General features: G+C 34.4%; 1 protein-coding gene across 1 annotated transcript in view; it reads left to right on the top strand.

Annotated features, from left to right (window-relative positions):
• Positions 1-19,814, top strand: part of LOC145666357 (uncharacterized) — a 101,446-nt gene extending 81,632 nt beyond the window's left edge. Inside the window, exon 3 of the mRNA XM_081733510.1 lies at positions 18,186-19,814. Coding sequence (XP_081589636.1) covers positions 18,186-18,507 — 322 coding nt within the window. The 3' untranslated portion in view covers positions 18,508-19,814. The remainder of the gene's footprint in view (positions 1-18,185) is intronic.
• The last annotated feature ends 5,191 nt before the right edge of the window (positions 19,815-25,005 follow it).

Raw genomic sequence — 25,005 nt, 5'->3', positions numbered from 1 at the left:
AGCTACCCTGCGCAGACACGCCACAGTCTGGGATGTCGTTAATTTCCCTCGTCTAATTAAACTAAGAAAAGAAATGAAAATACTTAAAGGGACTAGAATCGACATCCGGGTACGCGAATAAATTTCAATAATTAATTGTTTTGATTCTGTAACCCTATCAGAGCTGTCGCCTCCATGAACATTGTAAGCTAGCCCGAGTAGGTAACGTGAAGGAAAAAAAAATCTCACGGAGCAGGATATTCTATTTTAAAAACCGACCAGAAAATATAATTCACTACAGCCCTGTTGTATAACTGCTACTGTCTTTTCATAATTTATTATTCAATATGTCTAGTCAGCGATTATATGATGCTACCTATTCTATCAGATGGTATTACTATGGTTGATTATTACTATAACACATTAAACTACAAAGTATTACCACAGTCCGACTATATATTGCCCTCCAGTCCGCGTGATATCATGGTGCAGGGGTCAGAACTTGAGATGTTTGTAGCTACACGTATCTATTCAATATCTATATATCAACACACGGCGAAATATTCACTGGGCTACTATATATTTAACTATATGGGCGTTCTATCTTCTATATTCATTTACTACAATATTCATACACTTTATATTCATATTCACATTAATATTCATTTGCCACGACGCTATATTCTACAAACACCCTGTTTCCTCTATCTACGCCCAGCCTATTTACACATTTCATCATAATACTTTAAAATCTATAGTCACTACAAACATTTCCCATTCCGATCACCGCACGACAACCTCACTCGAACTCAAGACTCTTTCACACACACACAATACTATGTAATACCTGGTAGCTTTATTAAGAACAAAAAAAAATCCTACGTATGTTCACTGAAAATAGAATTATCCGCGATAATATTTAATGTTTATAAAATTCTGCAGCAACAATGAGCTTCTGCAGCCACGAAGAAAAAATGGACATTTATTATAATTTCAAAGCGAAGAACTAGCATCATATCGCCCGACTTCTGTTAAAAATTTACGTATTGTTTATTTATTTAAATATCTCGATTTCTAGACTAGGCAGAATGTTGAAATTTTCAGAATATATTAATTTTGGGTCACTTGACCTAACTGTACATTCATATGGGCTGTGAATTATACCTTCTAGGTTTTATTTCGGAAAGAAAGGTCAATTTCATGAAATCTAAATCACTAAGCACCTCGACAGAAGAATGGCGGTTAGTACTGACTTTTGACACTAGGGCTAGCGACGATATAATCAACCCTTGAACAACTGAATGTGACCTTGTACACGGAATTATTATACTATATTAAGTTCACTATTAAATATTGTGTATGAGTTCACTTAATGACGGAATAATAAAGAATTTATCGCATAGTAAATACTACACTGTCCATATTTAATTATCTCACACACTCTTTCATCACTTAACTACCACAATTACTACTACTAGAACATGTTTCTACATTACGAACACATACATGACACATTCATACTACACACTACATTAATACATGTTATACTAATAAATATACACAGACAACATTCATATTTTACCATTTTAAATCGGCTCTATGAAAGGAAAGGGGAAGAAAGGAAACAGGGCCAACTGGCCCTGTATTCACTAAATCACATTCTTGAGTGTTTAATTAATGCCCTGAGGGGACATATCGGAGTATTAGCTAACAATAGGACCCCTGCCCTGAAGGGGCAGGAACCCGGAAACAAACTAAATGTTCAACTCATCCCGCTGGAAGCCGTACTCCCAATTTGGGAGTCAGATAGGAGCCCTTACTGTAAATTTACACGTACATTGTGATTACTATTCTAACTACAACAAAATTAAATACCGCCATGTATGCTAAAAAAAAATCACTCGCTACCTACATAAAGAAATCTCTATATGGACAGGTCTTGTAACCCTCAATTAGCAGGAAAATTGGAAGGTGGAAATATGATGGGAAACACTGATCTTCAGAACCGGTTTTAGAAAAGAAAACAGAAATCACACCACTTCTGAATCCTGTCCATATCGATCGGCAGATGAAATCTTGGCGTCAGTATATTGCCCTTACTATTTCAGCCTTTTTTAGTCCAGTTTTGACTATGAAATTTAACAGTTTTTGGCTCCTCGAGACTTCCAGAGATTTAGAGGTTAAAAAACTCCCAAATATTACCTTGTTTGCAGCTGTTCTACTCCTTTTTCAACTTTTTGAGCTAGACGATCCAAATCTAGTGTCTTCAGCGAGACGTTCCGGCATGGAATGGAATAATTGCGCCCTAATATAGCGTGGGTTTATCAGCCAATCAAAACTAAGCATTTTGGCGGTGGGGCTTTGAAACTAATAAAATTTGGTAAAATCTGGATTAAACTAGATTTTAGAAGGACCTAGGTATCTAAAAGAGAGGTGAAGGGTGGTCCTGCAAATTCTGTCGAATTTTAGATTGGTTATTTGATCTGAAAAGTTCCGTCCAATAGTGGATCTATATTTTCGGATAGCACTGACACCGTAAGAATTGTAATAATCCATTTACACATCCATATACAAGACTTATAATTAATTTAAAATATAAATAAAGATATTGATTCCCAAAACTATAATCCGTAATGAATTTTTTACAGTTTTTCCATGTTAATTTGAAATAGAATAATGAACAATATTACGAATTATATGAACAGCCAGAAATTTTTTGTTAACCGTCAAGTACAGTCGATGCAAAAAATTTCGGGCACCCTCCTATTAAGGACATAATATCATTAGACTGTAATGGCATATTACAGTTCCCCGGCGTCGTTAAAAAAAATTTTGTTTGAATAACAAAATTTTGTTGAATAGAATTAACATGTATTAATACTAATAAACTAACTACCCACTCATACTCTCATGCACTCAAATGAGACAGTGTAACATTCACTTTGGGTATTGAGATAGAAGTTCCCGTTTTTTGTCCTCGGTACAGTTGAAAATCTTAAGATTTTGGAAATTGTGAGTTCACCTTTTAGGTAGCAGGAAAACACGAGGTAACCAGTTCGCAATGTTCCCATCGAAAGTGGGAAAATGTTCAATATCCCGGAGGGACACTTTAGAGCTCATACTAACTTAAGCAGGGGAATAGTTACTGGGAATTAACATATTATCCTGCACAATCGGAGTCGTCACCGGATTTACCACCGACGACGTCGTAGCGGTGTTGTAATTACCCATGTAAGTGAAAGGGATTTTGTTGGTCGTATTGAATATGTTGGGCTCCATCCCCGGACCAATCGCACCCATGAACAACGACTCAGAATGGCACCCATCTCCTCTTCCCGGCAACACGCTATGTGATTGTATACCTCCATGTAAGGAGGGAGCACTCACGCTAGTGACCGTAGTCGTCACAACACTCGACTGATTCGGCACACTATTGGAATTGAACCACGACTTTGGTTCTGACTGATACATGGGGTAGTGAGTCGCAATATCCCGTGCATCAACTGACGTTAAATTTTCTTTTCCTGCGCCACGGGTAGTTGTTATAGCGGGTAATATTTCTGAGGAATCGCTACCGGGGAAAGGATAGGTTACCTCTGATTTTTCGCGACTAGATTTTGTCATTTCTTTTCGAATATTTACTATGTCGTTCTGAATTTTCGAAATTTTCTGGTCAGTTACTTCCAGTTTGGTTTCCAATGATAAGTCTGACAAGGTTGACTTTAAACTATCAATTTCGGCCTGCTGTGTTTCTAATTTATTGTTGATTTTATGCAATTTGGTATCCATTTCTTCAATTTCAGAATTTACATGCTCTAATTTACCCTCAGTCTCCTGCTGAAATTGCTTTAGGGACTGTTGAGCCTCGCATCTGACCAAATCAATTTCAGTAGACATTTGCTCTCTCAATGTAGTTATTGAGGAAGCAAAGTCCGAGCGTATGTTGTCGATTTCCTGGGTTAGTACCTCAAATCGAGATTCGGTTTCTCGTTTCGAGGTGTCAAATTTCTCATTTATTTCGCGTCTCATCTCCCGACTATTCTTGTCTATTTTTTCATTTATTTCGCGGCTATTTTCATTCATTTCACGTCTCATCTCCAGGCTATTATTATCTATTTTCTCATCTATTTTTTGTAGCATTTGTTGCAATGAAAGGAGGAGAGCGTCATTGTTAGATGACACAGTCTTCCTTTGCTTTTCTTTGGGTTTATCACCAATTGGATCCCCATCTTTTTCATCATCATCGAGGTCAGATATCTCCACTGGAGATATTTGGCCTCGGTTCTTCGGGGTACTATACCCTCGCTCACCGTCCGAATCGGGATGTTCATTTTCTTTTTCAGAGGATAAACTCATGGGTTCACGCGACTGGTGGAGCTTCCCCTCACATTCTTTGTAGTATTTAACTATTTCACCAGCCCGGACCTTTTCTGCATTTTCAGCAGTATCCTCTAAATTAATACAACTGAAATGGATCCATTTCAGCCCACATTCGTGACACCTCACTAGCCTACGAGAGACGCGAGCTCTTTTCTCACTACTTTCTAAAGTACATTGTGTACATGAGACTTCCGCGTTCTCGTGTGATACTACTTCCCTATTAGTTGCCATAGTTTCCATATAAAAAGACACAATATAAACACGTGCAATTATATCCTTATAAACTAACAATACTTATTAATCAGGTACTATTCATAAATTAAGGGACTCCTATCTAATTCCCTCCTTGGGTCAACTTCCAGCATTTTCAAATTTTAGAAGTCACTTTAGCAAATTCCTTCATTTCCCCCTTTCTACAGAGAGAGACAAAGATAGCAGAACAGCCAATGACTATAATTATTTAATCTCACTGTAACTTTTTAATTATGCACCTTTTGTGGCCAAGTCAATATGTGCTCGATCCTAAACAGTGTTTAATAAATAATTTCAGATTCGTTACCAGGGAAAACAATTGTTTCCATGGTAACTATCCGATGTCAACGGTCGCCAAAATTGAAAGAAAACGATAGTCCGTTGCCATAGAAACTGCCGTTTCCAGGGCAACAGGTCCTGTCACGGTTAGCCAATATTGAAAGAAAACTTAAACGAAGATAAAAGAGCTCATGTATATATATGTAAACAAAGAGATAAATAAATGCAAAGTGCAATGTACTGGAGTCGCTAAAAATTAACTTTCTTTGAATGAGAACGATTTACGAAACATCATCTACTAATTGAAGTCATGATTATTTTCCAATACAGTAAATTTCAATAAACTTTCTTGTTATCGTTAATTACTCCATATCGGACTCCCGAAGAAAACTCATCGAAACAACTTATTGACCGTGCCAATAGCGACTACTCTCAATCATGACTCCGTTTTCTTTCATTTAGAAATAGGAAAGAAAGAGAAGAAAGTAGAAGGGTAAAAGAAGGAGGTAGGTAAAGAAGAAAGAAAAGAAATCGGGTATTTTAATAAGAAACAGATTACTGGATAATTCCGGAAATATAGTAAAAGGTCGGGAAAGTCGTTGAAAGATGAATCATTCTAAATGTTATTAACAACTAATCAATTTTGGAATGCTTCGGAATAGACACATGTTCCCTCATACCACCCAGACCTAGCTCCAGGCACCACGATCGTGGGGTTGCCCAGACCTAGACCTGGAAATGAGAAAAGTGAAATTTAATTCTTTGTACTGTTACTCTAACCGGTGATTGATAACCATCCAGCATCTGAACTCTGTTCTCTAGGATCGACCACACATATGAATTAGCCAAGAGGAAAAAAAAACTTATTAACTCAATATAAATTTATGTATCGTATCAATAAAAGGTTCGACTTCCTAGAAGAAAGATGTTGGATTTAGGCTCATCCTGCTATTTTTGTTTCACTCCTAGAGCCGATTTAAACCATTAGTAGCGGTCCTTCATGACCTAGGTTATTTACCTTAACACATATGTTAAAACATGACACATATATTATAGATGTTAACACAACAGATGATATCACTAAAATTGCTTATATTAAATCTATCATGCATTCACTCGCTCACTCACTCAGGACAGTGTATATATGTTTAAAAGAAACCAACTAACTACAAAGGTACAAATAGTTTATTACATCCATAGTGAAAAGAAAAGACAAACAAATAATTATGAAGAAAATATTAAAAGCACAAGCTATTGGTTATATATTAATAGAGTACATAGTGTTATATTCTAGTAAATTTTTATATATTCAATCATCTTGACAAATAAAAATAATTACATATATTGTATCTTAGGCATGCTAAATCAAAATTATGATTTGCGACATACGCAAAGGAGACACTTATTTCACTTTTTAGAAAAATTGACAAAGAGGAAAGAAAAGAGAGAGAAAAAAAAGAACTTTTTGGTGTATCAGAACTTATATGAGTCTCTACCTCACATCGGGTAATAAAATATTAATGATTTTGAGCGTTCAAATCACAAATCACGCACTACTCGTAGTGTCCAGAACATTTCGCTCCATTTAACTTCGTTCGTGTTTATATATATCTCTATATGTATATATATATCTAGTGGTTTACAAAAAAAAACCATTCATCGACTATATTTGGTTTATAACTCTTAACAGATTGTATCTGCAATCGCACACTGCTACGTTTATACCCATCTAGGGATTTCGAGAAAATCACTTTCACTAGAGGAAGTTTCTCCTCTTAGACGGTCTATTTCCAAACTTATTAATCGAATAATTTCAAGTTATTTATCCAACACTGGAGTATCCATATCGGAGTATTAGCTAACAATAGGACCCCTGCCCTGAAGGGGCAGGAACCCGGAAACAAACTAAATGTTCAACTCATCCCGCTGGAAGCCGTACTCCCAATTTGGGAGTCAGATAGGAGCCCTTACTGTAAATTTACACGTACATTGTGATTACTATTCTAACTACAACAAAATTAAATACCGCCATGTATGCTAAAAAAATCACTCGCTACCTACATAAAGAAATCTCTATATGGACAGGTCTTGTAACCCTCAATTAGCAGGAAAATTGGAAGGTGGAAATATGATGGGAAACACTGATCTTCAGAACCGGTTTTAGAAAAGAAAACAGAAATCACACCACTTCTGAATCCTGTCCATATCGATCGGCAGATGAAATCATGGCGTCAGTATATTGCCCTTACTATTTCAGCCTTTTTTAGTCCAGTTTTGACTATGAAATTTAACAGTTTTTGGCTCCTCGAGACTTCCAGAGATTTAGAGGTTAAAAAACTCCCAAATATTACCTTGTTTGCAGCTGTTCTACTCCTTTTTCAACTTTTTGAGCTAGACGATCCAAATCTAGTGTCTTCAGCGAGACGTTCCGGCATGGAATGGAATAATTGCGCCCTAATATCATAGCGTGGGTTTATCAGCCAATCAAAACTAAGCATTTTGGCGGTGGGGCTTTGAAACGAATAAAATTTGGTAAAATCTGGATTAAACTAGATTTTAGAAGGACCTAGGTATCTAAAAGAGAGGTGAAGGGTGGTCCTGCAAATTCTGTCGAATTTTAGATTGGTTATTTGATCTGAAAAGTTCCGTCCAATAGTGGATCTATATTTTCGGATAGCACTGACACCGTAAGAATTGTAATAATCCATTTACACATCCATATACAAGACTTATAACTAATTTAAAATATAAATAAAGATATTGATTCCCAAAACTATAATCCGTAATGAATTTTTTACAGTTTTTCCATGTTAATTTGAAATAGAATAATGAACAATATTACGAATTATATGAACAGCCAGAAATTTTTTGTTAACCGTCAAGTACAGTCGATGTAAAAAATTTCGGGCACCCTCCTATTAAGGACATAATATCATTAGACTGTAATGGCATATTACAGCTTCATTAAGGGTGAACCTGAAAGATGTCCACAAACTTCGGGAGGTGATTCGTGACATCAAAAAGAGACAAATGGTCCTCTTGCAGTTTTCGAATTCAGCTTCGTTGTCGAGATACAGGGTTGCCAACTGGTCGTGTTTGAGAAACTCACTGGGAATAAATTCAAGTCCAAGAATAAACTACTACTCATATATTTTTCAGGTCAATTGACTTATACCATGTTGTAAGGTCAAATATTTATTTATGAAGTGTGTACAAAATTCGCCAGGGTCTTTTCTGAGAAAATCGTCGAGAAAAAGTCACCTCCAAGAATAAACTACCCCTCGTAAATTTTTCTAAGAGAAATATCTGATACTGCAATATAGGGTTGTTAATTAAATATTGATTAATGAAAAATAAACAAAATTGTTAAAACCATTTTTGAGAAAATAGCGTTTTTCGATTTTCGGCTGTTTGTAAACCACACTTATTTTAGGTGGTAGGAAAAAATGGAAAAGCTCCTGTAAGAATACTAAGTAAACCCTAAGTTTAAAATTTGGTGTAGATAAGTTGAACGGTATGGCCTCTAGGCGAGTGCATATAAAAGTGTGCCGAACGGACGGACCGGAAGGACGGGTGTCGAAAAGTCACATTTTCGGTATGTAGACGCCATGAAACATGTAAATCCGTTGAAATCTGAATTTGATATTATTTTCACAATCACTATATTTTCTTCTCTATTTTGTCGCTCGAAAAAGAAAAGCCTGAGTTTACCACAAAAAGCTAGGGAGTTTCTCAAAAAATATTCAATTACAGGGCCACCGCACTAAACTTTTTCAATTCAATTTCTTAACTGTGTTAGGCCGCAGTTGTTACTGAAGTGTGTATTTGGATAATACGAATAAAATTATCGTATTATTCAAATACATCGAATGTCAGACTATCGAATAAAAAACTTCGATTGAAGAAAATCCATACTACAAAACTAACTCACACTTTGAGCACATTTTCATTAGACATATAATAGACCAATTAATGTAATCATTGTTTATGAAATATGAAAAAAATTAAATGAGTCACTTTGGGAAAGTCGTTCAAAAAGAACACGTCAGGAGTAACCTACCTCTTGTGAATTGTTTCGAACAATGAGTTAAGATATACTTTTGGTTATTAATGAAATATTTATTTGCGAAATTTGAACAAAATCGCCTGTCGTTCAAGAAAATTGTCGGGGAAAAAACCTTGACCCCAAAAATAAACTATCCATTGTAATTGTTTTTCATAGAAATGACAAAATATAGGGTTATTAATGAAATACTTATTTATGAATTATCAATAAAATTGTCCGAGTAATTTTTGAGAAAATCGTGAGGGAAAAATAACTCCCCGAATAAACTATCTCTTGAGGATTCTTTCAGGGTAAGCGAGTTATTCCATATTACTAGGTTTTTAATGAAATATTTATTTCTGAGTACGAACAAAATTGCTTGACTCATTTTTGAGAAAACCGTGGAGGAAAAACACCCACAAGAGTAAACTACCCCTCGCATATTTTTTCAGGACAAACGAGTTTTGCCATATTGTTCGGTTATTAACGAAATATTTATTTTTGAAATATGAATAAACTCTTTTGAGTCGTTTTTGAGAAAATCGCCCAGACAACACTCCACCAAGAATAAACTACCCCTCGCATTTTTTTAGGACAAACAAGTTATGCCATATTGATAAGTTATTAATGAAATCTTTATTTATGAAATATGAACGAAAACATTTGAGTCCATTTTGAGAAAATCACTGAGAAAAAAGTCACCCCCTTAGTATAAACTATCCCTTGTAGATTTTACTCAGATAAATGCCTTATACCACAAAATAGGGTTGCTAATTAAATATTGATTTATAAAAAAAGAAAGAAAACAAGATCGTTAGAGCCAGTTATGAGAAAATATCTTTTTTTTATTTTCCTCGTACAGGAAACTACCCTTGTTTTGGGAGTAGGAGGGAAATAAAAAAAACTATAGGAAATACTATGAAAATCTTAAACTAAAATTTGGTGCAGATAAGTTGAACGGTATGGCTTCTAGGCGAGTGCACAGAAAAGTGTAGCGAACGGACGGACGAACTGATGGACATGTATCGAAAAATAACTTTTTCGGTGTTAGGGGCTATAATACGTGTAAATTCGTTGAAATCTCAAATTTGATTTTTTTTTCGAACACCATACTTTCTTCTCTCATTTGTCACTTCAAAGTAAAAGGAACTCAGAACTACAGATAAAAGACACCTACTTTTACACATAGACATTTATTGATTTAAAACTGTTTTAGTTTGTGTTATTTCACTTCCAATTGAAAGGTTTTACAATGATTAACGGCATACCAATGACGAGACGGAAGTTTTCAGGAAGTAAATGCATTCAGAAGTCTAGACTGCATTACAGCCTGTTTTTATTTCTGCAATTGTTAACAGCTGTAATTTCATCCAAACGCTACATGAAATAATTTTTGGTTGACGTCATTATATTACTATTTTAGTATTGTTCTCTTCAGACTTGGTTGAAGTTTTGTCTTAACGATTACACATTTTTTCTTTCTTATTTCATCGTTACACATAAGAACAAAATGTTATGGTGAGTGGATAGATTCGAACCTACGAACATTGAGTTTATATTCTTCCAACACTTTACCAATGGACCAAGCTTTGTCTTCACGTTAACGCCGGTTACAGGGTTTACTACGATTTAAATAAAATGGCTGGTTGTTAGAATTCCCTGCTCACATATTTCGATAAATAATTTTCATTGCTTCGTAGATACATAGAGCAATGTTTAGATACACATTTTAGGAGAGTGAATTTTGGTGTATATAATAATTTCATGCGAGGTAAAAGCTAGATAAGTTTTGATAAAATGTTTCATATGTAGTTCTTAATAATAAGCTTGCTGTTCGGAGTGAAGTTCCAAGGTTCAGCATTGCCTAGCAGTTTTTGCTATTAATATCCCTTCTAACAATATTGGCAGTGGACAAAAGTTAGCCCGTGTTGAAGCTTTTTGCTCCTAATTTAGTTATTTTACTTATTTAAGGAATATATTGAAAATTGTCAGCAGGCACGTATGCAGTAATTTATTTCGGGAGAAGTCCGACTTGAATATTAGGATAAATTATAATAAAATTTAAAAGATAATACTTAAATTTAGGCTAAATTTACAGAGAAGTTGGGATTTCAGAGGGGAGTCCGGACCACCTGGACCCACCCCTAAATGCGTCCTTGTTTGTCAGTAACGTTTCCTCATTTTGAGACCCTCAAAAACGTCGGATATATAAAGGAAAACGAGTTATTTTCGATAAAATATCACTTCAGAAGACGCGACAGTTTTATTGCACATCTTGGTATCCCAAGTTCACAAGGGCAAGAATTCATTAATTTTGATTCTCTGTCATTGTGCTCTATCGAAAGGTTAGGTTTGTAACATATTACTCCTACGAACAAGCATGACTGGCAGATAGGAATACTGAACACAACTCCAGAGAAATGCATGCTGAACTTACGTTTATAGCTACGCTTTGGTGATTTGCCCTCAAGGTCAATCGAGTGGTAATTCAGTTCCGTCTCTGTTCTTAAGCCATGTTCGTATTACTTCGAACAGTTTTGATAATGAAAAGCATGCCTCTTAATATAACACACTTCTTTCGCGTAAGAAATCGAAACTCAGTTGGTCAGAGCAACTAGTCTGTAAGAATTAGGTTGTTAGTTAGTTAGGAGCCCAGTACGAGTAAGGGTTTTTATTACTATTGTTTTTATCTTTTTTATGTGAGGAAAAATCAAATTGTGACATCGCGATATCAAATGTATTTGATTAGGTAGCTTTGTCTTAGCTAAACTTTAAACATCAGTAACCGTCGAAATTATTTCACCAACTGATCACTTACTGAACATTTCAAACACGTCAAACCAGTGGCATAACATGAAGGTTAACCTCTCCTCCGCAGTCCTTAGTTATGCGTCCGTACTTTCAAGGGCGGACTAAGGGCCGGACGACTGCCCGGGGCGCCAGAGAAAGAGGGGCACCAAAACGAGCCTCAAAAAGTAAATTTTATAACGTGCTTTCTACTGACGTTTTTGGTTTATATTCTTGTAAAGTAGTGGCAATTATATGATCTTTTTCCATTTCACTATGGAAGAAGAGAGTTTCATAGTACTAAGGGGGCTGTATCGAAAAATTGAGAGATGGCATGTAGAATAAAGAGTGTTAAATAATAATAATAATAATAATAATAATAATAATAATAATAATAATAATAATAATAATAAATATGAATGTCTTTGGAGAGCCGAAATTATGTGAGACGAACAATGATATGTAGAGGTTTAACATGGGTGGTCATAGAGGAGGAAAAATCAGGATTTTTCTCTCTCTGACTTTCTAACGTTAAGATTATGTGCTGAAGGTAAGAAGCATCATCATTCTACAATAGGTTGCTTTTACGTAGAATATCTATTACTTGAGCTCCCCTCCTTCGGGCAACTTTGCTTATGTAGTAAATTCAAAACAATTTCAATTTAAGACAAATATTTATAGAGAAAATTAAACATTTAATAGGGAAATCTGTTATCAAAATATCCAAACACGTAGATAGAAGATTATGTAGTGAGAAACATTGTGAAACTATAAAATTCTCCAAATTAGAATTAACATTTACTGGAAAACATTCGTTATGCATCAGTGAGCACAGGGGAAATGATTACGAATCTGTTTGCAAACAAAAATTAGAGACACTAATGCAAATGCGACGATATTTTCTCTCTTTTTTTTGGTATCGTCATGAGTTTTACACATACGTTACAATTTGATTCTTTCCCAAATAAAAAAATAAAAAAATAACCGTAGTGTAGTGATAAAAATGATAACGGCACTTCCACGGGATCGAACCCGCTACCTTCAGCATACAAACTCGTTGCTTTAACTAACTGAGCTATTTGTTTTTTTACGTGAACTGAGCTTGTTCCGGTAAAGACCATATTTCATTACGATCGTCCTACCAATTCGTCCTTTTCCATAGATAATTTCCACTATTTGCTCTATCTATACGTTAATACTTAGCATAGATTCATATATTTGGAGTTCGCTGATAATGCATATAATAAGACATACCGTACTAGAAATATTTCGTTAAAATTTTCGTTTGTAGATCTAATCCACGCTTCTCTCAATGACATAGATGTCGCTGCTTCGTGTTGAACTGCAGAATTCCCTCGCGTTCTTGAAAATTTCCCACTTTAGCAGAGTTGGTAATTCTCGAGATTTCTGTCGATTTAATGTTTTTTGCTTCTAATTTCTTGATTTTAAGCTAATATCTAACACAAATATTAAAAACGGGTTTGTTATTAACCTGTCCTGCTGGGGAAACCTTCCGAAATTTCGAACATATAAAAAAACGGAGATATTTTCAAAAAACTTCAAAATAAAGAGACGCGTCATTTATTTTGCTCATGGTAGTACCACCTGTGAAAATGTAAAGCGTACAATTGCTACTCAATATGAGTCACATGCCGTTCCTCACCATATAGTTCCGCCTACTCAAACAAATACTAAAGTAACAGTGCCTTTGATATTTAAGAATCAACTTCCTTATGTGACTGGTTCCATTTTAAACCAGCAATATAACTTCTTACTCGACACAGGTGCTATGACGTCACTAATCCATTACTCTTTGGTACCGCGAAATTGCAAGATGTTTCAATTAGCCACTAAAGTTTATGGCATAAGTTCGACACCTTTACACTTGACAAAAGCAGCCTGTATTCCCATAGTTATATCTGGTAAAACTTTTCAGGTTTTATTCCGTATTTCACCTATAGCCAACATTCTCATTCCACTTTCCAATAAATTCTTAACTAATCATGAGGTTAACATCTCATATCAAGCTAACACAATCACTCTTACTCATTATGGGGACACACACAGATTTCCCCGGGAAAGTGATAAAGAACCTCATTGTCAGCTAAAGTCAGTAGAAATTGTAGATTTAACTTTTATGTTAGAAAAGGCACAGCGATAACCCCTAATTCAATAAGATATGTACCCCTCACTCCTGACACTCCAGTTTCCAACACGGAATTTGTCATTCAAAATCCTATAATAAAGAATATGCAAGGATGTGTTTTCATGCAAACTGCAGTAAACTCGAATAATATGTATTTACCAATAGTGAATCCCGGAAATTCTAAACGTTATTTGCAGAAAGGTACTCACATTGCTCAGGGCGCTTTATTACCAAAAGATACACAAACTGCTCATATGTATCTTATCCGTACAATTTATGAGCCAACAAAGAAGCAAACACGATATAAGGTTGCCAAACGCCTAGAGAAAATTAAACCATATATTGATTACAGTAAATTTAATATAAACCCAGATTTAACACAGGAACAGAAAGACAGATTACTGGCAGTATTGAAACGCCACCCATCATGTTTTTTTTTTTTTTGGTACAACAAAGATTTTCAGATAATAGATTATTATTCAGCTACACTCAATGTGGTTGATAGAGAATCATAGACGGTTCCCACCTACAAAATACCGTTTAGACTGTGTACCAAAGTCAAAGAAAAAATACAAGAGATGATTGATAATGGTATCATCTCAAAATCGGATAGCTTTCATAGAAACAATCTCATTGCTATTCCCAAATGGGACTCGAACCAAGTCCGATTGGTTCTAGATCTTAAAGAACTTTCGTCTCGTTCCAAACCTGTAATTGAATTATCTCCAGGTGTACAAGATAAATTAGACCAATTAGCACAGGATAAGTATAGTATAAAAACGGACATGGAGCAAAGCTTTCACCAGATAAAGTTAGATGAAGCAGATCTCAAGAACTAACTAGCTTCAGTGTTCATCAATTAGGATTTCCACATAATCTTTTCAAAATGAATACGTTACCACAAGGCTTTCGTACATCCACACTAATTCTACATAGAATTGTCAAAGATATGTTTCGAGACTTTTTCCCCAAGGAATTTCTCTCGTATGTAGATGACTTAATATTTTTCAATAGCACATTTGAAAGAATGCTTCGAGTTCTAGAGAAAGCATTACAAACAGAAGAAAAATTTGGTCTTTTATTTAGTCATAATAAAGCACAATTTGGTGTTTTTAATTTAAATTTTTATTATTAAATTATTTTAAAAATTTAAATTTTATTATAAAAAATGTAAATTTTTAGGTTATATAGTAGATCAGGACCACATCACACAGGACCCTGACAAAGTTAAAGCGTTAACTTCCCTCGAACAACCACGCAAAACAATTAAAAGGATTCTTAGCAGCATTACAATAGAACAGAATGTTTTATAACAAACTATCAATAGTTGCTGCTCCTTTACATAAATTTGCTGCATCGAAATACAAAAGTTTAAAGTGGACTCCTGAACTAACTGAAACTTTTGAGAAATTAAAGCAAATGGTAACATCTGCTCCAATATTACAAATTTATAATCCCTCAGCTGAACACATGTTAGTCACAGATGCTAGTTCTGTCGGCTGTGCGGCTGCGCTCCTACAAAAATTACCAAATGAAAAATATTGGTCTATTGTTCAATTTGCTAGTGCTATTCTCCCACCTAGAGTAAAAGCATACCCTATATATTTTGCAGAATTGTTTGCTGTTTTCTTTCCGCTCCGTAAATTTTGCAGGTACTTAATAGGAGGACATTTTACCATCTTCACAGACAATTTAGCATTAATAGCTGTTAAGAAAATCACTAATCTTACTGCACAAATGGTCCGATGGCTAAGTTATATTCAAATCTTTGATTTTACTATTAGGCACATCAAATCAAAACAAAATTCTCTTTGTGACTATCTCTCGAGATATCCTCTGGAATTATCTCCGGAAGAATATGAAGAGATAGAACCGGAAGAACATCCGTATGCTTTTTTGGTTTTAGATATCAACACAGACAAGGCGGAATTACAACATTTAGATCCCAGATTTTCTAAGATATACAGGGTGTTACAAAATCAGGACACTAATCATCCCAAGTATGCATTTTGGTCCAAACAATATGTAGTACAAAATCATAAGTTATATAGGATAATTTATACACCAGCAGAAAACAAATTACGCTTATGCATTCCCGATTCATTGAAGGATACAGTACTTCAAGAGTTTCACTCAGACACCCATCCTGGCTTTCATAAAATCAAATTTCTCATTAAAGATAGATATTATATTCCTATTCTTCAAAATTGGCTAAGGACAAAGATAAATGGATGCATTAAATGCAATAAGTTTAAACGTAATTACCGCTCGAATGAAATTCATATACAGATACACCCATCATCGGCACTTTTTGACACTTGGTTTGTAGATGCCATAGGCAAGCTACCCACTTCCAATGGTTACAATTATATTTACGTTGCGACAGAGGCAGTAACCTCCTTTGCGGTGGCACAACCTGTCATGACCACAAATACATTTCTACAATATATTTATGAGAATATCATTTTGCGCTATGGCACACCAAAAATTTGGTGTGCCATATGGATAAGGCTCCAAACCACACTGTTATCAAAGTACAAGAATTTTTCAAATCCCTCAATATTCAAGCAAAATATGTATTACCAGCATCACATCGCTCAATAGGCTCTGTTGAAGCAACAATTTCAAAAGTTCAATCGGGTATTCGCTTTCTTTCAAAATTAAATCATTCATCCTGGTCCCAATACGTAACACAAGCAGTAAGCGTCTGTAATAATACGCCCCTGACACAATCAGATACAGCTCCATTTACGTTACTTTATGGGCAACAGTTTAGGTTTCCAATAGACAATATATTACAAATTCCTTAAGAGAAAATGGATCAAGATAATAGATTGTTGCAAATAGATGAACTTAGATCCTTGGTCCAATTTCATAGGAATAGAGTATTTCAACAATCGAAATCAAAAGCGCAAACTAAGCCCAGAGATTATCCTTTAGGTAGTTAGGTAATGGTAAACAAACTATACGCGAAAAAGGGTGAATCGCCATCAATGTCTGAGTTATATACTGGACCACATACAGTTGAAGCCAAATCATATCACAATAATGAATATATCATAGACATCAATGGCACATTACAGCCCGTAGCAATAGATCGTTTAAAGATCTACATCCCAGACACATCACCGGATGCTGCCTTTCAGGCCAAATATCGTAAATATATGGCTATCAATGCTCCAAAATAATATCATATCAATATATAGATATTTCTCATTTATTACGAATAGCTCTTATATATATACAAAATAATTGATCTCTTTAGCATAGAAATGTTTTACATTTCCTTCAGGTAGAGATGAGAGAATGAAAAAAATATATATAGTACTTGCTTCAATATTTAGCATACTTTCTTTCAAGCATGATAGTTAACCATAATTTCTTTGATATTTAGTGTATACTTATTAGAATATGCATTATATTTGTATATAGATAGTATATATATATATATATATATATATATATATATATATATATATATATATATATATATATATATATGTGTGTAAATAGATAACTATAATTATCTAAATTTCAATATTACTTTGGATTAAGTTAATATATATGTCACCCACCCACCTATTCTTTCCCTTCCCCTCTTCATTCTATCAATAATACCACCCGAATATAGATATAGTACTCACTCCCTCTCTGCGTCTGATTCACACTCGCTAGATTCTAAAACAATGTGTACTATGACTAGGCAACAGAGCTTGACTGGCAAGTTTATGGGTGTTAAGTCGAAAACGAATTTAGCTCAAGGATTTATAAAATATTCTTAACACAAGGAATTTTGAAAGGTATTACTTTTCTTACAATATTTCAGTGCTCACTTCGAAATACATTAATAATCGTGTTCAATTATGTTCTTTGCATAATCCAAATCTACTATGAATTTTCATTAAATCTTAAGATTTTCAACAGCCCATATTTCAAAATTTCAGAATTCCATTATCCACAAATTTCTTCTTCCTTCTCTTTTCTTTATAACCGACAAAATAAGTTTTCCAACTAGTCATACACTCTCCTTCACACGTCACTTCAATTCTATGACTTCTATATTTCGACTTTAAGAAAGCATTTCCCGTTATTTGCATACTTCTATCAACATATTTCTAAGAAGTGTACGTAGTTTATAATTTTCAAGCCAGCCACTATGGGATATGCTGAATATATGTGTAATACAAAACAAACCCATTTTCCCATTATCCCATTAAAGTCGCGTTTTCTTCCCATCCTATATACCATTTCCTTCCCGTTTATGTATATAACTTCGATATTAGATATTAATCTCTCATCTCTCCTCATCCTACACAGTACCACGCTATCATGTCGTCACCAGCGGCATTCAGCTAACTTCAGCCTCCTGGATGATCTCGTCTTCAGAGATCACAGATGTCTTCACCACATGGACATTCAGTCAAGTCTAACCGCAGACAGCAGTCAACACAGCATCCAAGATACATACATCTTTACCAGCAGTCCAGCAGCAGCTCTAGTTGCAGCAGGCGATTCCAGTGGCTTCTCCAAAGTTCGATTCATCGACTTGTACTCCAGCATGGACGCTACCCAGTTACTTCCAGTGATCCAGTCTCACTTGATGGTCTCCAGTTTATTCCCTCCCCACCACTCATGTTAATCAGTCACACAAAGATATCACAAACTATCGTCTTCGACTATCGTTTGTGTTACCTCTTGTGTTCATCTTCGCTCTACAGCATCTCTGTTTGGGTCAACATACACCCACACCAGCCTTGCAGATGACCGGCGGCAGTGCTAACATCTTGTCATCGCTTTGACATGAGTTTGCAGCCAGGGTTTCCAGTCATCTTTAGTCAACGCCGACATAATGTTCTGTCATGTCATCCCTCGCCGAGCTTTTGGGACTGATCACCCCAGAGGACCAGCTTTCAAGGATGTACCACGTTACGTCGCCCCTACCTGATCCAAATCAGTGTGATTCTGTGGAAGGTGCACCGCATATGAATCAGTACACTCCTGCCTATGTCCTGCCTCCTCACTAGATGCTCCATCTTCTCAAGTCATCGCTCATCGCAGTTCATCATACAAAGGAGACATTCCTTCTATAACCTACTTGCTGTATCTACATTGTCAATTTTAACTTTCTCTATGACAATGAACTTGGCTTAATGACACAGTAAACCACCACGCTACTATGTTTACAAACACTTGTGTAGTGACTCACAAAAGTGAAAGTAATACTAAATACACCCAATTTCAGTGTCACTGTTTCAAGTTACATTAACTATATACAATGAACACTCGCTACTTCGTACTATTTATTGAAATATTAAAATTTATTGCTCTCGTTTTAAATTTGATGCCTCTGCATACAAACAAGAGAACAATCATAGCAGAACAGGCTATGTCATCTTTAATTCATTTATAGAAATAATAAAAGCAAAACTTCTGTATATGAGTGTACAATAAAAACATTTCATTAGTGTTGTACTGAAGAAAATAACGTTAGACGTCAAAAGACAAACAACTTTCAAAGAGAAAACCCACAACGAAAATAAGTTACAAGAACTGATTACGTACAAGTTGTTTTCACTCTCTCAAACTAGTATAAAAGCTTGAAAATTTGGAACTATTTATCTGAATCTCTATCATTCTTTTGTCTTCGCTACTCCGTCATCTTGCGACTTGCACTTGGACTTTGAAGCTTCGACGATGATGGTCAACATCGAGCTGAGAGAGAGACCTCCTAACGTCAAATGTAAGTTCTATACCTTTTGAATAATCAAGTCTCCTTGAAGAAGTAATTTCTTCTGGCAGTCTCCTGCTAAGGCCTCAAGTATAACAGCTCTTAAAACTAAATTTATCATTTATTAATAAATTAATATTGTAACTTTGCAGACTTTTTTGAGCTCACTCAATATTAGATATTTGATAATATCATGTCTGCACATATGTAATAATGATATAGAGATCTTTGTAATAAACATATACATTGAATTTCTTTTCTTTCAAATACTACCAATTTATCATTTAACTGTTATCTTGAGTAATAGGATACTAACCACTATACGCATTTATGTCTAAAACTAATTAGTATTTAATTAAGTTCATAAAATTAGAAAAATCATCTTTAAATTAAACAGTATGGTCAAGATGGAAACTATAAATAAACAGTTAAGCAACATTTACTATAACCCTTCACATCCTTCTTCGTTTTCAACTGCATAAATGTTGTGGATAGCTACAAAGAAGAAAATTTCTATACACTGTATAAGAAAGTGGTTACTGAAGCAAACATATACGTTACACAAACCAGCACGTCGTCGTTTTAAAACAGATGCCTATGTAGTGAATATCATTGATAATGAGTGGGAAAGTGATTATGATCTTCAGTCTCTTCATAAATTTAATGATGGATATCGTTATATTCTTACAGTGATAGATGTGTTCAGTCGGTGAGCCTGGGATCTGTTATTAAAATCTAAAAGTACAAATGATCTCTTAGAAGCATTAAAAATAGTTCTCAAAGACACAAATCGAATTACATTCCGAACAGATAAAGGAAGTGGTTTTACTAATAACCAATTACAAGGATGGCATAATCAGTATGATAATAAAAGATTGGTGACATGGTACGAATTAGTAAAACTAAACGTACATTTGATAAAAGGTACATGCAAAACTGGACTTGAGAAATATTTAAAGTGAAAAAGATAATATCAAGACATCCACCTGTTTACGAAATAGAAGATTTAGACAAGGAACCAAAGGATGGATTATTATATAGAGAGGACTTTCAATCTGTGACGTGATGAAAAACGTTTTACATAGGTAAAATCATACGTACAAGAAGAAAAGGTAGCAGAAAAAAATATCTTTTTCATTGGAAAGGATATCCTTCTACTTTCGATTCCTGGATATCCTGCATCATTCGTAAAAAAGATCGAGAAGTACAATGGATCCTGATGGAGATTTTTACGTTACGCTTCCCAATAATAGTTCTATGGAATATTTTCCTAACTACACCTTAAAATCATACACTACCAAACTTAATCAAAAAATGGAATTTCGTGAAAAGTTGGAAGTGGCTAAGGCGAGATTCATTATCCTCATTCAATTTTAAAAATTAATGAAGAAAATAATAATTTCTTACAAACTTGTAAAAAGTGGCGAATAAAAGTTTGTTACTATTCCTGTATGTTATTATACTGACATTTAAGAATTGATAAAGATAACTATTACGCACAACAGGTTCACAAATTTTCATATTTCCTACGCTTGTGAAAGTAATACCTGTTTTATACGACGTATTCATAAAGACATAGATCCAGACGTTGCATTATCACCAAGTGTTAGTGTGATGTTGGGATTTGATCCAAACATTGGTTTAAAGGATATGCAACAAGGCCAAAGAATTCCAAATTTACGTTTAGGACTTCCATCTAAAATGTATGTATATTGTGATATAATTCAATCAGTATTTGTTGGAGATATAGTAGCACAATTATTACGTACCATAAATATAAATCCTGTGAATCATACATTTCGAAATAGTGTTATAGAAATTTTTAATCTTCTGAATTATGTGCCTACAGAGAAGATATATTTTGAACACATCAAAATATATATAAGAGATAGTACAGGCTCTCCACTGGTATTCACTTTGGAACTGTTTGCGTTAAACTATATTTTCGATCAGAGCGCCAACATCAACAAATATCAATAATCCATATTTACAATATTATCAACAACAAGCTCTTTCTGGAACTCGAAACGTCTATGTAGGATCGGGGCTGCGGTGGCTCAGTGGTAGAGCGTTCATCTCTGGTGCTAGGGGTCTCGGGTTCAAATCCTGCTCCCGCCAAGTGAACTTTGTCGTGGACAAACACCGTGTGCGTGGTTTTTTTCGGGGTTCTCCCGTTTCCTCCCACTTTCTTCATTCCACCATTTCATTCATTACTCATCATCACCGTCTCCTTTAGCCTAACCGGCATAACTGTGGGACGTAAAACTCAAAAAATTCATTTTTTTATGTAGGATCACCTTATTAAGTTGGACATGGTAATGGAAGTTTCCTTGGAGGATCATTTCGTTCTTTCATGCCATTAGTAAAACAAGGAGCTTAAACAATAGGAAAGGAATTATTAAAATCTGCAGCAAACATTACTAATGGTGTCAACATCGATAAACAACATATTAACGATCCCTTTCATCAACGAATGGGTGAAGCGAGGTCCATCTTGCAAGAAAAAGCTAAAAATAAACTGAATAGGAACTGAACTGCTAGGATCTGGATATCAGCGAAGGAAGAGTTATATATCATTCCATCTTTAACCCTTCATCATTACACATCATCAAGCGCAAGAAGAAGGGCAAGTGGAGGCGTACGCAGAAAACAAAGAAAAATCAGTCTTATAAGAAGAAGAAATTGTAACACGATATCTTTGATTAAATCAGCAGCATGGTTTTCTTACATCATCAATACTGCGAGTGTATAAATAGTGAACTAGGTATTTTTCCTACAAAACCAATGCAAACCAGTACATTGTATAACCATGTTGTTAATATAAACTAATCAGTTCACTAGCTGATAATGCACCTATAGAATTTGTCATCCCAGGGACAAGTGATGAATATATAGATCTACCACTACACTTCTTTACATTAAAGTTGAAATCGTTAACCCTGACGGATCAGTATTTGAAAGTGACAGAACTGTGGGTCCTATTAAATTCTTTTAAATTCTACGTTCAGTGAATTGGAAGTGTATTTAAATAACAAAACTGATATCATTTCTATCTCATAATCATCCATATCGATCATATATCGAAAAACTGTTAAATTATCATGATTGTGCTAAAAATATTCATCTTTAATGTACATTCTGGTTTTAAGATACTCCTAGACATATGGATGCAACGTCTAGTGGTAATAGAGGATTTCAACAACGTTATGAATTAGCAAAAACAGTGCAAAATTCGACATGCTTGGACATCTTCGTTGTGATATTTTTAATCAGGATAAATATTTAATCCAAGGAGTAGAAATACGCATCTAGTTAATTCCTGCAAAGTCAAACTTTTGTCTCATCGCTAGTGATTCATTTGTTGAGGCCAAAGTGAATATTTTAGACGCTGCTTTAGATATTAGTAAGATTGAAGATAATCCTACAATAAAACTAGCACATAACATACTTCTACAATCAACAACCGCCAAATATCCTCTCACAAGAGTTCAAATGAAGTCGTTCGCCATTCCAAAAAATCTTCAATCAAAAACAATCGATAATTTATTTATGGGAGTATTACCAACTCCAGTGATTGTGGCGTTTACAAAAATTATGCTTATACAGGAACAATAACTTCAAATCCATTTCATTTCAAACATTTTGGCATCAATTTCTTCTCATTATACATTGACGGAAAATCTGTACCTTCAAAATATTTACAACCAAATTTCGAAAACAACCTCTAAGTTTCTTCATATCACACCTTATTCTGTCAATCAGGTATTCACTATTCCAATCATGGTGACAACCTTCCTCGCCTTGAATTTTTTCAAGGATACACTGTCTTTGTTTTCGACATTACGCAAGATGGAGAAGCCAGCGCTGTGCAGCATTGGAACGTTACACAGCATGCATGTGTTCGTCTCAAAGTTCATTTTAAGAATCCTCTACCAGCACCTGTCTCATGCATCACATATGGTGAGTTCTGATCTCTCTTAGAAGTGAATCATCATAGGAAAATCATTATGAATTTTTAAATGTACGTTATTATTATTTAAATACCGCAACATATATGTACATGTCTGAATTTTTATACATGATGTCTTCTAAAATAGATTTATTGAATGCACTTCAAACGAATTACTTATTTCACAATTATTCCGTTGACGTATATGCAGCGAACGAATTACCAACGCATATTCCACAACCTGCAGCTGTCATCATAAATACAGATCCAGCTAATAAATCCAGTACCCATTGTGTATCCGTATATATTACTGATGGACGTGTTCACTACTTCGATACATTTGGATTTCCACCATATGCAACATATTCAATTTCTACATAGGATTTCTCTTTCTTGCACAATTAATAATAAACAAATTCAAAGTGTGAAATTGTCCCTATTAGGACATTATTCATATCTATTCCTTTGCCTCAAACCTAAAGGAAAGTCGTTAAATTATTTTCATTATACCTTGTCATCAACTCCGGAAAAAATGATCGATTATTATTACAGGTAGTAATTTCTCCTCTATACATATAATGTCTTCACTATTATTAATAGTGATTTCTTTTTCGTTTCTTCTGGATACTTTTTGTTATAGATAAAACAAACATTAAATTCTATCTATTACTGCACGTAGTCATTTCTCCTTCTTTATTATATCCTGTTTTGTATACGTATAATTTCTTCGTTTACTGTTTTATTTGCTCATCATTATAGACAAAATAAATTTTATGTTTTTCAATGTTTTTCTTTAAAAAATTTCGTCAGCGTGTGTATGGACAGCATCATTGTACAGTATGGCTTTTATCTACGTTTCATGATCATCATTATCACCATCATCGTCATATACGTCATCTGTGGAGTCATTATCAAGTTGCCATTTAAAGACTATTAAAGAACTGTGTGTATGTGTAAAGGTTTCTTTTTTAAATAATTCGCACAGTGAACATGAAGAAGGAAGAGCTTAAACATACTTTTTTTAAAAAAAAAGATGTACTAACCATCTTTTCTCTTGTGTTAATATTATTATCATCAATAAAAACTTTGTATTCTTCTATTTTCTCTTTGAAAACAAATTACTTATTTCTTATTTTCTTCCATTTCCTAATAAATGTTTTATGATTTATACTTTTAAAATCATTGAATTAAAGAATTTCATACTATGTTTTGAAAAAAGAATCTAGAACTGATTTTTTAATTCAATGATGTCACGATATAACTACATAATAATAATAATAATCATTTCAAATAATTAATCAGACATTCTTTCGGAAATAAACCAAGTATTTGAATTTAATATTATTATTGATAGGATTTTGTTTTAAAATCCAATATTAATTATTCTAAAGTTTCTCTTTCAAAATAGAATGGTTGTAAGACACAGTTGTATAATAATTATGAGTTGATATACTAACTTT

This window comes from Thermobia domestica, chromosome 12, assembly GCF_964235325.1.
Source record: "Thermobia domestica chromosome 12, izTheDome1.hap1.1, whole genome shotgun sequence".
Taxonomy (NCBI): Eukaryota; Metazoa; Arthropoda; class Insecta; order Zygentoma; family Lepismatidae; genus Thermobia; species Thermobia domestica.
The sequence above is the reverse complement of the archived record's forward strand: the minus strand, read 5'-3'. Positions and strand labels throughout refer to the sequence as shown.